Here is a 12,701-nt window from a genome sequence, read left to right on the forward strand (position 1 = left end):
TTATACCCAAAAATACTTAGATTTCCCCAATTACTAATAAATGGACCATCTGTGGGCTCTAGTAAAGTCACTTTAGCAAAGATGATTGCACTAGGCTACCTAACTCTTATTAGTTAAAAAATCAAGGGAGAGTCAATTAAACCCTCACTTTTAAAAAGAGCAAATTCCCCACATCTAGTTGAAAACTGCTTTTAAGGACAAAGATACATATTACAGATATAGTCCATGGTCTTTTACCTATCAATATCTTCCAGCTTTTCATCAATGAGAGGTCCCATCTGGTGACACATTGCTAAGATAACAAGATTTGAAGAAATAAGAAAATGCAATAAAAGAAACTGAACCACTGATACATAATTATAAAACTAAAAAGGTTTAATATGAAGCAATAAACTTTATATTAATTAACTTCAGTCAACAGAATCCAAAATTAATTTTCTCAAAGCATGATAGTGACAACTTAATCTATAATACTAATCTCAAAATTAAGAATTTCTTCATTTTACAGGGTTCTAAAAAGTTGAATTAAAAGTTAAATTTGGATAAAAATGTGTAAGAATTCAAACTCCACTCAAGGTTTAAACTGCATTTTAAAGAAAGTAAAGCTGGGTACAGTGGCACAAGCCTGTAATCCCAGATACCAGGGAGGCCTGAGACAGGAGGATTACAAATTTGAGGTTCACTAAAAAAACTTAGGGAGACCTTGCTTCAAAATAAAAATACATACATACATACATACATACATACATACATAGGGCTGGGAATATAGCTCAATGGTAGAGCACCTGGGGGTTCAATTCCCAGTACCACACCAAAAAAAAAAAAAAAAAAAAAAGTAGGACTGGATCAAGGAAGTGTGAGAAATGTTACATGTTTAAAATCATTCTCAAAAACCATTGGCTCAGGAGACTGAGTTCACAGCAAAACTACAAGTCATAGTCAATAAATCAAATTACTTTGAGTAAGAAGCTCGGCAACTTCGCAAGGCCCTAAGCAACTCAGTGAAACCCTGTCTCTAAATAAAATACAAAAAAGGACTGCAATGTGGCTCAGTGGTTGAGCACCCCTGGGTTCAACTCCTGGTACGAAAAAAAAAAAAAATTCTGTAACAGAACAATAGATAGAACCTCTAATTATTCTTTCTTTGCAAGGTAAATAGAAAACAGGTTTACCTTCTAGATGAAGTAGCTCTGGTAGATCTGGTTGATTATCACTGGGATCAGTGCTTTGCAACATCTGTAACAACTGGTCCATTTTATCCTACAGGAATTAGGTAGTTAATATAAAAAGCAACTGAACTTTATGAAACATTGTTTTCACTTCTTTAACTAGGTAAGGGACATAAAACTTTCATTATTAAGTTACAGAGACTCTAATTTTGCTTTTATGTTTTAGTATCCCATGTGCAAACAGTTGAAAGCTATTACCATGTATTTTGACAGAGATTTTCTTAAATTAGAGGAAAGAGAGCCACATTTAAACTTCGACGAGTGAGTTCTTCAATCTTTTTATATCATGATAGAGGATTTTACTTGCTTTGTAGCTGCTGCAGCTTAGACATGGGACAGGTGTAATATCACTCTCAAGATGGCTGCTATGACTAACAACTCATTCATTAACACTTCACTCCAACAGTGAATACAGCAGCTGTTTCAGTAAGGCAGAACTTAGCTCTATTATAGCTGTTCTTGTAAGCAGGGCTCTAAGGATTTATACTGCATTTTCCTTCTTTTTCTTACTTTTTTTCCCCCTGACAATGTTTATTCTTGACTCTCTTTATTATCATAGTCTTCTACACCATTTCTCTCAAGAACACTTTTCAGATTTTTCTGCTCCTGTCTCCCCTAAAAGAATGCTAAAAAATCTATAAATCCCTTCACATACTTTAGAGATGACTTCTCATTTTTCACAAGTTTCAAACAATACAAAGGATATGCTTGCCAGGTCATTAAATACTGGCATCTTAAATAAAACTGTTCTGTATTTTTATATATATGCAAAGGAATTACTATTTAAAATACAGTCTGGGGGTGTTGGGGATGTGGCTCAGGGCTAAAGTGTTTGCTATGAAGCCCTGAATTAGATTCCCCAGAACCACACAAAAATAGAAACAAATAAAACCACAGTCTTTGTTAGGAATTTCAAATTGTTTATTTTTTTCCTTGAACTCATTGGATTTCCACTCAATTTCTCCTACAATTTTTTATCCTAATGTAATATAACTGAAAGTCTTCTACTAATGACTATATCAAATTAGCTCACAATATAATTATGTATATAAATTGACAACATGCCAAATGTTAAATTCATCTGTATGAGTTAATGATTACTATCAGCATGAGTCAAACATATTTCAATTTTTAGAAAATAAAATAATCCAGCAATCAGCATTGATTCCATTCCTATTTTTCGTTTTTACAGGTAGAAGTGACAAAAAACTTTGTTCATATTACAGCATCATCATTAGGTCCTTATACTATCTTCTGAGTTTTACACCAGGGATCATAGTGACATATCATTAAAAATTATGTTTAATTATCTACTAGTTGACAATTCATTTTGTTGTTCCTTTCTTTTCTTTTCTTGGTAGCAAAATATGTAAAACCATCTGATCTATTTTACTCAGTCATTAAAGTCATTACTTTCTTAACACCAACACCAATATTTGGAATGGTCCCTGAAATTTTTTGTACTCTGGGACAATATACCACAGTTAAGGTTCAGAATGGGCCAAGGGTAAGGCTTTCTTCTATACAAAGGCAAAGGGAAATTATAAAAGGAGAGGAGAAAAAGAAATGACCTACTGTGTCAGGGTCAGTACTTTGATTAATTTTAGGAAGATAAATTTTAGGGAAAAGTACTTAAGGGAAATGAGAAAGAGCTGAAAAGATTCTTCTAAAATAATCTATAAGCAGGGACCTGAAAACTTTTCTGTAAGGGCCAGAGAATAAATATTTTAGGCATTGCAGGCCATATTATTTCTACCACCATTACTCAATTCTGCCATGACAGCACAAAAAGTAGCAATAGAAAATATGTAAACAAATGTAATTGTGTACAAATTTGGCCAGCAGGTGTAATATCCTGGCTTGAAAGTTCCATAATTTAATATTGTACTCTTAAGTCAACACAGCTATGTTCATATTGTTTTTCAAAAAAGGTAATAACATTAATAAGTTTGAACAGGAAAAGACAACCACAAACATGCTTAAAGATGAAAAAGTAAGCAGCTTTAATCTTCCTTTTCTTATATGTAATGACACAGAAATTTCTATAAAACTTATATAAATAGGATACTGTAATTTAAGAAAATTCTACATTTACATCCTAATACTACAAGTTTAAGCCAATAATAATTGGCTCCAAAAATGACTGCTACCAAATTGACACCGCATTTTCAAAGTCACTGAAAGTAGGCACTGTTACAGATAATAACAATGACATGGAGACATTTAACATAAAATTAGCATAATCATTTTCCCAAATGCTCAAATGTGTTCAATTCAAGAGGGAACCATGATTTATTCCAATGAAATAGTTTATAAGTAGTAATTAATGACAATTTTTAGAAACAGTAATTTGGCTTATTCAAAAAATTCATTCAGTAAGTGCCTTTCACACTGATAATGCAAACAATCTTACTATGCTTGTTGCAAACAATCTTACTATGCTTGTTAGATATATGTGGAAAACAGGTACTTCTGCATAAAAATCAGTGAGTATAAAAAATCCCATTTTTGCTGAATAATTTGGCAATATTAACATTTATACAGATCCTTCAACTCAGCAGTCCAATTCTTGTATATCCTCTCTTAAAGAAACAAAAAGAGAAATGTTGAAAAAATGTCACTGTGTGTAACAGCAAGAAAAGCCAGAAACTTCCCATCAGTAGAGGAATTAAATAAATCAAGAGTATATCCATGAAATATGAAGCAGGAATTAAAATAATGGGGTCCTGATAATAAAAAAGGAACTGGAGAGAAAATTTCAAAAGCAATCTGTGCTTTGTCTACATTGTTTAAATTATTATTATAACAAGAAAGTAGATGATTACTCAACTAACTGATTATTTAAAAAAAAAAAAAATCCAATTTCAGTACAAAGTACCAACCACTATTACCAAGGAAATCACTTACTTCATCAATAAAGGCTGGTTCTGGCTCTGGCTCTATTGTTTCTACTTGAACATCATCACTAAATTGTACCGTCTTCTTCTCTGTTTTAACTGTAAAATATATAAAAATTACCTTTTCCTTATAATATATTTAAAATTAGATTTAGAATTTTAAGTTCTAGGAGAAATTTGGATTTTTTTCTTTTATTCCCATCAAGCTGAGAGACTTAAGGAATAACTGTATTGCAGATTTAAGCAAAAAGATGTAACATTAGTTTATGAAATTTTGTCAAGATTTCTTAATTTTCTCTTGTGAAAGATTTTGTTTTCCATAAAAGAGACTTCACTAAAAATAACTTCTATTTCTGAAACAAAAGTAATCAGTTATCACATTGAGTTCAGTACATTGTTAAGAAAAAACAAAAAACACAAAGTTTTATAAGTAAAATCTTCAACTTAAAACAAATGCTTTTTTTAAATTATTAAGCCTTCAGAGAAAAATCTCATTTGAAGAAGAAACACTCACTTTTTCAATGAATAGAAAAATAGCTACATATTCTCTGACCTGCCACTTACACTTTCTACCAAGAGAATGACATCCGGGCAAAAGAAGAACTTTGCCAGTGGCCTTGGTGGGCATTTGAATTTTCCAAAAAAATTAAATTTTCCAATTATTTTCTAGTCACATTATACTTTGAAATGAAAAAGTGGTCATTAAGAGATCATTAAACCATTGGCCAAGAAGCTCATTTTTCTCTTGTTCACCAAAGCAATCTTCATAAATCATTAAATACAACTAGTAAATATGTGAATATAAGGCTATTACGAATGTGGCAAACTGCAAATAATACTCCTAAGAGGCGTGTAAAGCTCTAACAGGAGTCCCCCCCATTTTTTGCAGTACTAGAAACTGAACCCAGAGGCACTCAACCATTGAGCTATATCCCCAACTTTTTATTTATTTATTTATTTTTAAAATTTTAAGACAGGGTCTTGCTAAGCTGCCAAGAAGGACTCAAACTTATGATGCTCCTACCTCAGCATCCTGAGTTGTTGGGATTAAAGAAATGAGCCACTACACCCAGTATGAACTTCTCTGTATTATTTATCCTTATATTAATGAGGTAACTCAGAATTTAAAGAAATAGTTATAATTAAGAATATGGTGCAGGAGCAGAATTAATGAAGAGAAGTAGTATTTATTAAACTATTAAATGTACTTGACAGAATATTACACTTCCCCTAGCAAATCTCCAAAACAATATAAGATACGCCCACTTAATAAATAAGGTGGTTAAGAAAGATTAATAACTTCCACAAGAGGAAACTAATAAATGGTAGACTTGGATTTGAATGCTAACCTACTGTGTTTCACTAGCCCATACCACTGGAAACCGGCCTATAATTTTATTCTGAGAACAAGTTATCATATCACTTAAGCATTTCATCTTACGTGCTTCCATATTAAACAGAAATAGTTTAAATTCCAATATAAGGAACAAATTTATCCAGTTCAAGCCACCATAAAGCAAAATTCTACCACACACACACAAAAAATTAGTTTCAGCTGATTCATTTCCCATGGGAGAAAAGAGATCTGCTACAGGCATCTTTGCTTTTTATATCTTGAGCTATTAACAAGTAGAAACCTGGGGCAGTACTGCATTTGGCTGATACTCATGAGAGAACACATGGCAGACTTCATATGCTGACAATGCACAAGTTTGCAACCCTTTTGTCCAGAGGAACTAATTTTACATATATGTGTGATATGTAAAAAATATTATGTGTTTTCACAATCATACTTCATCTCTAAAACAAAACAAACTAAGTACAGCAAATGCTTCTATTTAACAGATTAAAGTGCACTTCCATTTCATCTATAAGAATGATGTCATGAGAATCATGCTAGCATCTTATTTACCAAGTTTGAACCATAAACACATTACATAAGCTGTTCCTCCTGTTTTTCTTTTAGATTGTCTAGAATGAAACAAAGAACTAAAAAAACTCACATTAAAGTTGCATTATCATATAAAGAAAAAAAGATAAAATGACTACATCATGTAAATGAGATCTTGGATCATTTCTTAAATAGAAGTTCAAGACAATTCAAAGATTTCCAACAGCTGATTCAAGGATCAAAATAAGCTTTTTAAAAAGGAATGCCCCAAGTACAAACACACAACAAAATCAACAATAGCAGACCAGGTTACTAAAAAGGTGGCACACTGTGCAATGCATTTAAATAATTTTCTACATGTTTTTGAGTTCTAACAACAAAAAACTTTATTAGAAGAATGTGTATTAGGAATCTGCCTCTATAAAAGTGATACAAGACAACCTTGCAATAACCGTGAAAGGGAAAAGTTTCATTAAAAGTTCTATAATTTCTGGCTTATGGTTAAAGTCTTCTCTTCAAAGGGAAGTAAAGTGTCTTTTTACTGTCAACACATTTATAAGTAGGTAAGACTCATTACTAGGTGTTGTTGAGGTGAAAAAAGATGACTAAGACACAAGTCCTTTCTTTAAATTCTTGTAAAATTAAAAAAAAAAAAAAAGCATCTTGTTCTTTCTTTGATCCCTTCTACCTGGCATTACAGAAAGATGAAATGAGATATTCTGCCAGATAAGTGCAGCTTACTAATACTATATAAAAATTCTTAAAAATTCCAAAATCTTTTGATCACTAATAGAAACCTTTCTAGGATTGAACGTACTTTTTTCTTAAATAGAGGGATGACTTAAAAACTTTTTTAGATGACTCAAATTTATCACTATGGAGATTCATTAAAATACATTATGTAGAAATGTAGTGAACTATCACCCAATACCTCAACAATTACATACCCTGCAACTATTATGGCTGCCACTAATATCACATTTTCTCCATGGCCCCACTTTCTAATTCTTTTTCCTCCTAAACAAAGGTTTGGAAATCAAACAGAAAGCTCTATGCACTCATTAAATATCAATTGATATCCTTCTATATAACTGACAACTTAAGACCATTTGTTGCCTAGATGCTGCTGCCATCAAGTCTGGGGCTAAACTCTAGAAAACTGCTCCAACACTTGAAAAGGAAGAACATATGAGATTATATTGCATTTGTTATACTTTGTTAGCTGATAAGAAAAATAATGAATAAATTCCATAACACTTCTAAATGGATTTGCACTTTTATAATGGCATCTAGACATATATATATATATATTATATATATATATAAAATATATATATTAAAGAAAAATCCATAGTCTAAGTGAAATTAACCTTGATAGTCAGGATTTCAATTCTTAGATTATTCTTAGATTACTTCTGATAAATAATTTGTCTTGGGATTATTAACCAGAAATGCATTTTTAAATAACCACCTCAGAGACATCAGCATTTGAAAGTTAGTAATCAAATTTCATCAAGAAGATTGCAGATTATCTTTCATACATTGACAGAATGAAAAATACTCACTCATTTCTGGTTCAGCCGTGAGATCTGCCGTCACAAAATTAGAAGGAAATAACCCTATGCCTTGATGGGTTTCACCTTTCCACCAGTTGGGATCACTATGATAAACAAAAAAGAATGCTTTATAACAATAAAGATTTTTATTTCTATAAATCTTCATCTTTTATAGTATTTATCTTATTAGAATCTTACAATTCAATAAAGGAGCCAAAGAATGTATTTTCATTAGAAATAAGAAATGAGGGCTTAGAGAAGATAAAAAGCTATTAACACAGTTCTTTATATTTTTAAGGGCCAGTGAATGCTTTGGGAATCCAATAAAAAGCAATGAACTCTTTTCCAAAAAAGAGGGCCTATTTATAGTTAAAAAGTGTCAACCTCACAGAGTTCTTGCACTCCAGCATAAAGGTAGGCTCTTTAATACAAATCTTCATTCCTAACTCATTGCTCTTTCTAGTACACACTAGCAAGTCTTTTCTCCCAACAGAACATATACAAAAGATGACACCTTTTATAGTACAACTTTCACAAGGGACACACTCCTTGTTGTGTACTCACATCCACTACTGTATCCCGATTGCCTAATACATGGAAAACTAACAAGTACTCAGTAAAGATTCTTTAAAAGAATGAAGGACCAAGGTTTTATTCAATTTCCAGGTAATTGTCTCAACTGTCATTTTTTCCTCCTTGAAAAAAACATATTAAAATAAAAATCCTATAGTCTTGAATGTTTATCCCCCTAAAATTCTTATGTCGAAATCCTAACCCCCAGAGCAATGGTATCAAAGGTAGGGCCTTTGGAAAACAATCAGGTCACAGGGCAGACCTTCCTGAATGAAGTTAGTGACCTCATTTACCTCTTCTGTCATGTGGGAACACTTGGAATACAGAATAAAAAAATCAACAAAAATCAACAGCTTTCCTCTACACCAAAAATAAATCTGCGGAGAAAATAATCAGAAAAATAACATCATTCACAATATCCTCAAAAAACCAACCAACCAAACAAACAAACAAAAAAACCCTAGGAATAAATGCTACCCAAGGAGGTGACAGTCCTCTACAATGAAAGAAAACTGAAGAAAGAAACTGAAGAAGACACTAAATAAAACTGAAGAAAGATATTGAAGATGTTCTTCAGAAGACAAACATCACTTCGTTCGTGGGTAGGCAGAATTAACATTTTAAAATGGTCACATTACCAAAAGCAATATACAGATTCAATGCAATCTCCATCAAATACCAAAGACATTCTTCGCAGAACTAGAAAAGTCAGTCCTAAAATTCATTTGGATCAATGAAAGACCCAGAATAGCCAAAGGATTACTTAGGATGGGTTACTAAACCAAAAAAGCAATGCTGAAGGTATCATCCTACCTGACTTCAAATTAGACTACAGAATTATAGTATCAAAAACTGCAAGGTACAGGCATAAAAACAGACACAGATCAACAGAACAAACTAGAAGATGTGGCGCTAAACCCCACAGACAGAGTCACTGATCTTTGACAAAGGCATCAAAAACATACACTGGAGAAAAGACAGCCTTTGTAACAAATGGTGCAGGGGATACAGGTTATCCTTTTGTAAAATGAGACTAGAGTCCTATCTCTCATCCTGCACAAAAGTCAAATCGATGTGGATCAGAGATCTAGGAATTATGCAAAGCCTGGGAGAACACCCGAAGTCAACACTCCAACACATGGACGCAGGCAATGACCTCCTCATTAGGACTCCTAAAGCTCAGGAAGTAATACCAAGAATAAATAGAAACATCAATTTAAAAGGTTCTGCACAGCAAAGAAGGAAACAATCAAATGTGGAGAGAGAGCCTACAGAATGGGAGAAAAATCTTTGCTAGCTACTTTTCTGATGGTATTTATATTCAAAATATATTAAAAAAACCTCAAAAAACAACCCAATTAATAAATGGGCAAATGAATTAACAGCCACTTCCCAAAATATAAATGGCAACAAACATGAAAAAATGTTCAAAATCATTAGCAATTAGGGATATAAATGCAAATCCAATTAGAATGGCAGTCACCAAGAACACAATAAATGCTGGAGAGAAGGTAGAGAAAAAGGAACACTTTCACACTGTTGCTGGGATTGTAAATTAGTATGACCACTATGGAAATCAGTATGGAGGGAAGACTACAAATGAAACCACCATAAGACCCAGCTATACCACTTCTTAGTATTTATCCTAAAGAATTAAAATCATCATACTGTAGTGACATATGCATACCCATGTGTACAGCAGCATATTTCACAACAGCCAAATTATGGAACCAGCCTAGGTGTCCATCAATGGATGGATAGACAAAGAACATGTATTGTGTGTGTGTGTGTGTGTGTATACAATAGAGTTTTATTCAACCGTAAAGAAGAAAAAAATTATGTCATTCACAGGAAAACGGATAGAACTAGAGAATGTAACATTAAATGAAATACAACAAACTCAGATAGTCATGGGCCATATGTTTTCTTTGGGAAGGAAAAAGGAAATGCAAGGTGGGTGGTGTTGCCGGGGCTCTCATGAGAAGAGAAAGAAAATAAGTATAGTAAAGGGACGAGGGGGGGAGAAAGGGGAAATACTGGCAAACAATATTGGACAAATTATATTGTCTTATCATGTGCATGTATGAAGATATAATAAAAAATCCAGCTATTACATAAAACTATAATGCACCAGTTAAAGACAGGGGGAAAAATTCCACAGTGAATAGACTTTCATTTATGAATCAGGAAAAGGGCCCTCACCAGACACCAAATCTGGCAATCTTGGACTTCCTAGTCTCTAGAATTATGTGAAAAAAAATTACGGTTGTTTAAGAGTCACACAGTCTATGGCAATTTGCTACAGCAGCATGAAAGAACAAGATAATAAGTGATACCAGAAATAACTTTAAATCAATTTGAATTTATTTCTTAAAAGTACTTGCAAATTTTAGTATTTCATTATCAGTAACAATTCATTTTCAAGTAAAGCATCATATAGCTGCGGTTAAAAAAAATTATAACACTATCCCTATGATAATATAAATGTCTAATTCCATGTAAAAATATTTTATTCCACCTGGATAGACTGTTCTATAGACTGTAAATAAATCAATATACTACAAATTTCTTACAAATTGAGTGTATTCTCTAAAAACTTTTTAAGAATTTACACAGTATGAGACAATTAATCAACTATCATCCACAGAAAAAGTTCAATATATTGATTGCATTTGGTAATTGAATTCAACACGAAGGGTTCACATGGCTGATGAATTAATATTTAACCATTACCTGTCATCAAGAACTGTAATAATTTCCCCAGCTTTAAACGTAAGTTCATTATCTTCAGCAGCTTCAAAGTCATATATAGCACGAACTTTTCGGCCTTCATGTTGGTGGTTAGTTAAAAGACTGGATGTGCTTGGATACAAAGTAGAAAGGGTAGTTGACTGCTGCCTTTGCTCCTTGAGGGACAACTCAATGGCTGGAAAATAATGAGTTTAAAACATCCAAAATTTTAATATAGCCACAATCCAAAGAAGTACCAAAAGATATCTCAAAACACAAAGTATTACTTTTTCAAAAGTATAGCTGGAAACTAGAACATGTCCTGATATAATGAACAAAAATCATTTGTCAATTGTATTCATACATTCACAATTGAATGTTTAAAATTTAACAAGAAATTCATGACTTTACTGAACAGATACAATTGAAATTATTAGGGATAATAAGGAATTAAACTCTTGAATACTTTTTTAAAATTTGGTGGCAGATATTTTGCATTTTCTTTCAACTTTTAAATGTTTTTCTATAGCTTACTTTCCCAAAATGATAATCAAAATCACATGAGAAATCAAGAGTACTATGCCTCACTGAAGAACTGCTTACTCAATTACAGTCTCAAAGGCAATACCTAAGAAGCTGGATTTTATTGTTACAAAGATAATTCTTTCGTAACCAGTGGGAAGACTCACCTAACAGATCTTAAATGCGTCTCCTTTATCTCCACCACTACTCCATCAATGCAGATTATCCTCACCATGCATCTCTCAGAAACGTAATTATGTTACTGGATTACTCTGCAACACAATCTTAATGTACTCACTACCCTGCTTTCAACTCGAACCATAACCCCTTCTGTTCCTCCACCCCTGTCCTCGAGTGATGAAAGATCTAATATGAAACAAAACTTTAAAACTATAAGAAGGCCATACAAAAATACTTTTAGGACCTTGGGGGAGGGAATGCAACCTAACACAAAATGGTAAGAATTTTAAAAGAAAAGCAATTTTAACATCAAAGTTTAAAACTTTTTTTGGGGGGTGGAAGGTAACTGGGACTGAACGCAGGCCCTCATGTATGCTAGGCATGCACTCTAACACTGAGCTACACCCCCAGACCCTAAAACTTTTATTTGGTAAAACATGCCATTATCAAAGTTAATAAAACCAAAGGCAAGGACAGATGTTTACAACAGATACAATAGTAACAGATAAATACCTAAATATTTAATATTTATATATCTTTAGATAAGATCTAAATACTTGTATCTTTAGAAATATCACTATTTAAAAAAAAAAACTTCAAAAGGAAAAGACACTTCACCTACAAATAAATCAGAATAGCCACTACACATACAAAAAAAGACTGAGCCTCACTAGTAATTGTGTAAATAAAAATTAAAATAATTGGACATCATTTTGAACCTATCCAGTTCACAAAAAATTAAATTCTAACAATACCAAGCGCTGTGAGATTAAAAATAATCACAGCTTTCATACATTGTTAATGGAAGAAAAAAATCATACAACCCTTTAGAAAAATTAAAGATAAACCTACCCTATGTTCCAACAATACCACTTTTAGTGCCACATAATAAAGTCACATATATATGCAAAAGAGAATACGTACAGGATACTGCAGCACTATTTATTATAGTGAAAAAAAATTAATAATACAAATGCCCATCAGTAGGAAGAGAGAAAAAGTATGCCACACTATTAGTACACTGGAATTTTATATAGTAGTTAAAATAAATGAACTTGATTCATCTGTGTCATCACAAAAAGATCTCAAACATAATACATGAAAAAGCAAGCTACAGATGTAG

The 12,701-nt window shown here is 32.5% G+C and overlaps 1 protein-coding gene across 4 annotated transcripts in view; it reads right to left on the reverse strand.

Annotated features, from left to right (window-relative positions):
- Positions 1-12,701, reverse strand: part of STAM (signal transducing adaptor molecule) — a 68,440-nt gene that overhangs the window by 9,648 nt on the left and 46,091 nt on the right. For all 4 annotated transcript variants that reach the window (XM_079108176.1, XM_079108174.1, XM_079108177.1 and 1 more), the window contains 5 exons: positions 10,880-11,072; positions 7,583-7,677; positions 4,137-4,225; positions 1,173-1,260; positions 238-292 (listed from right to left, as the gene is read on the reverse strand). In XM_079108176.1, coding sequence (XP_078964302.1) covers positions 238-292; positions 1,173-1,260; positions 4,137-4,225; positions 7,583-7,677; positions 10,880-11,072 — 520 coding nt within the window. The remainder of the gene's footprint in view (positions 1-237; positions 293-1,172; positions 1,261-4,136; positions 4,226-7,582; positions 7,678-10,879; positions 11,073-12,701) is intronic.

The sequence above is a fragment of the Sciurus vulgaris genome (genome assembly GCF_902686455.1).
Source record: "Sciurus vulgaris genome assembly, chromosome: 12".
In the NCBI taxonomy this organism is placed as follows: Eukaryota; Metazoa; Chordata; class Mammalia; order Rodentia; family Sciuridae; genus Sciurus; species Sciurus vulgaris.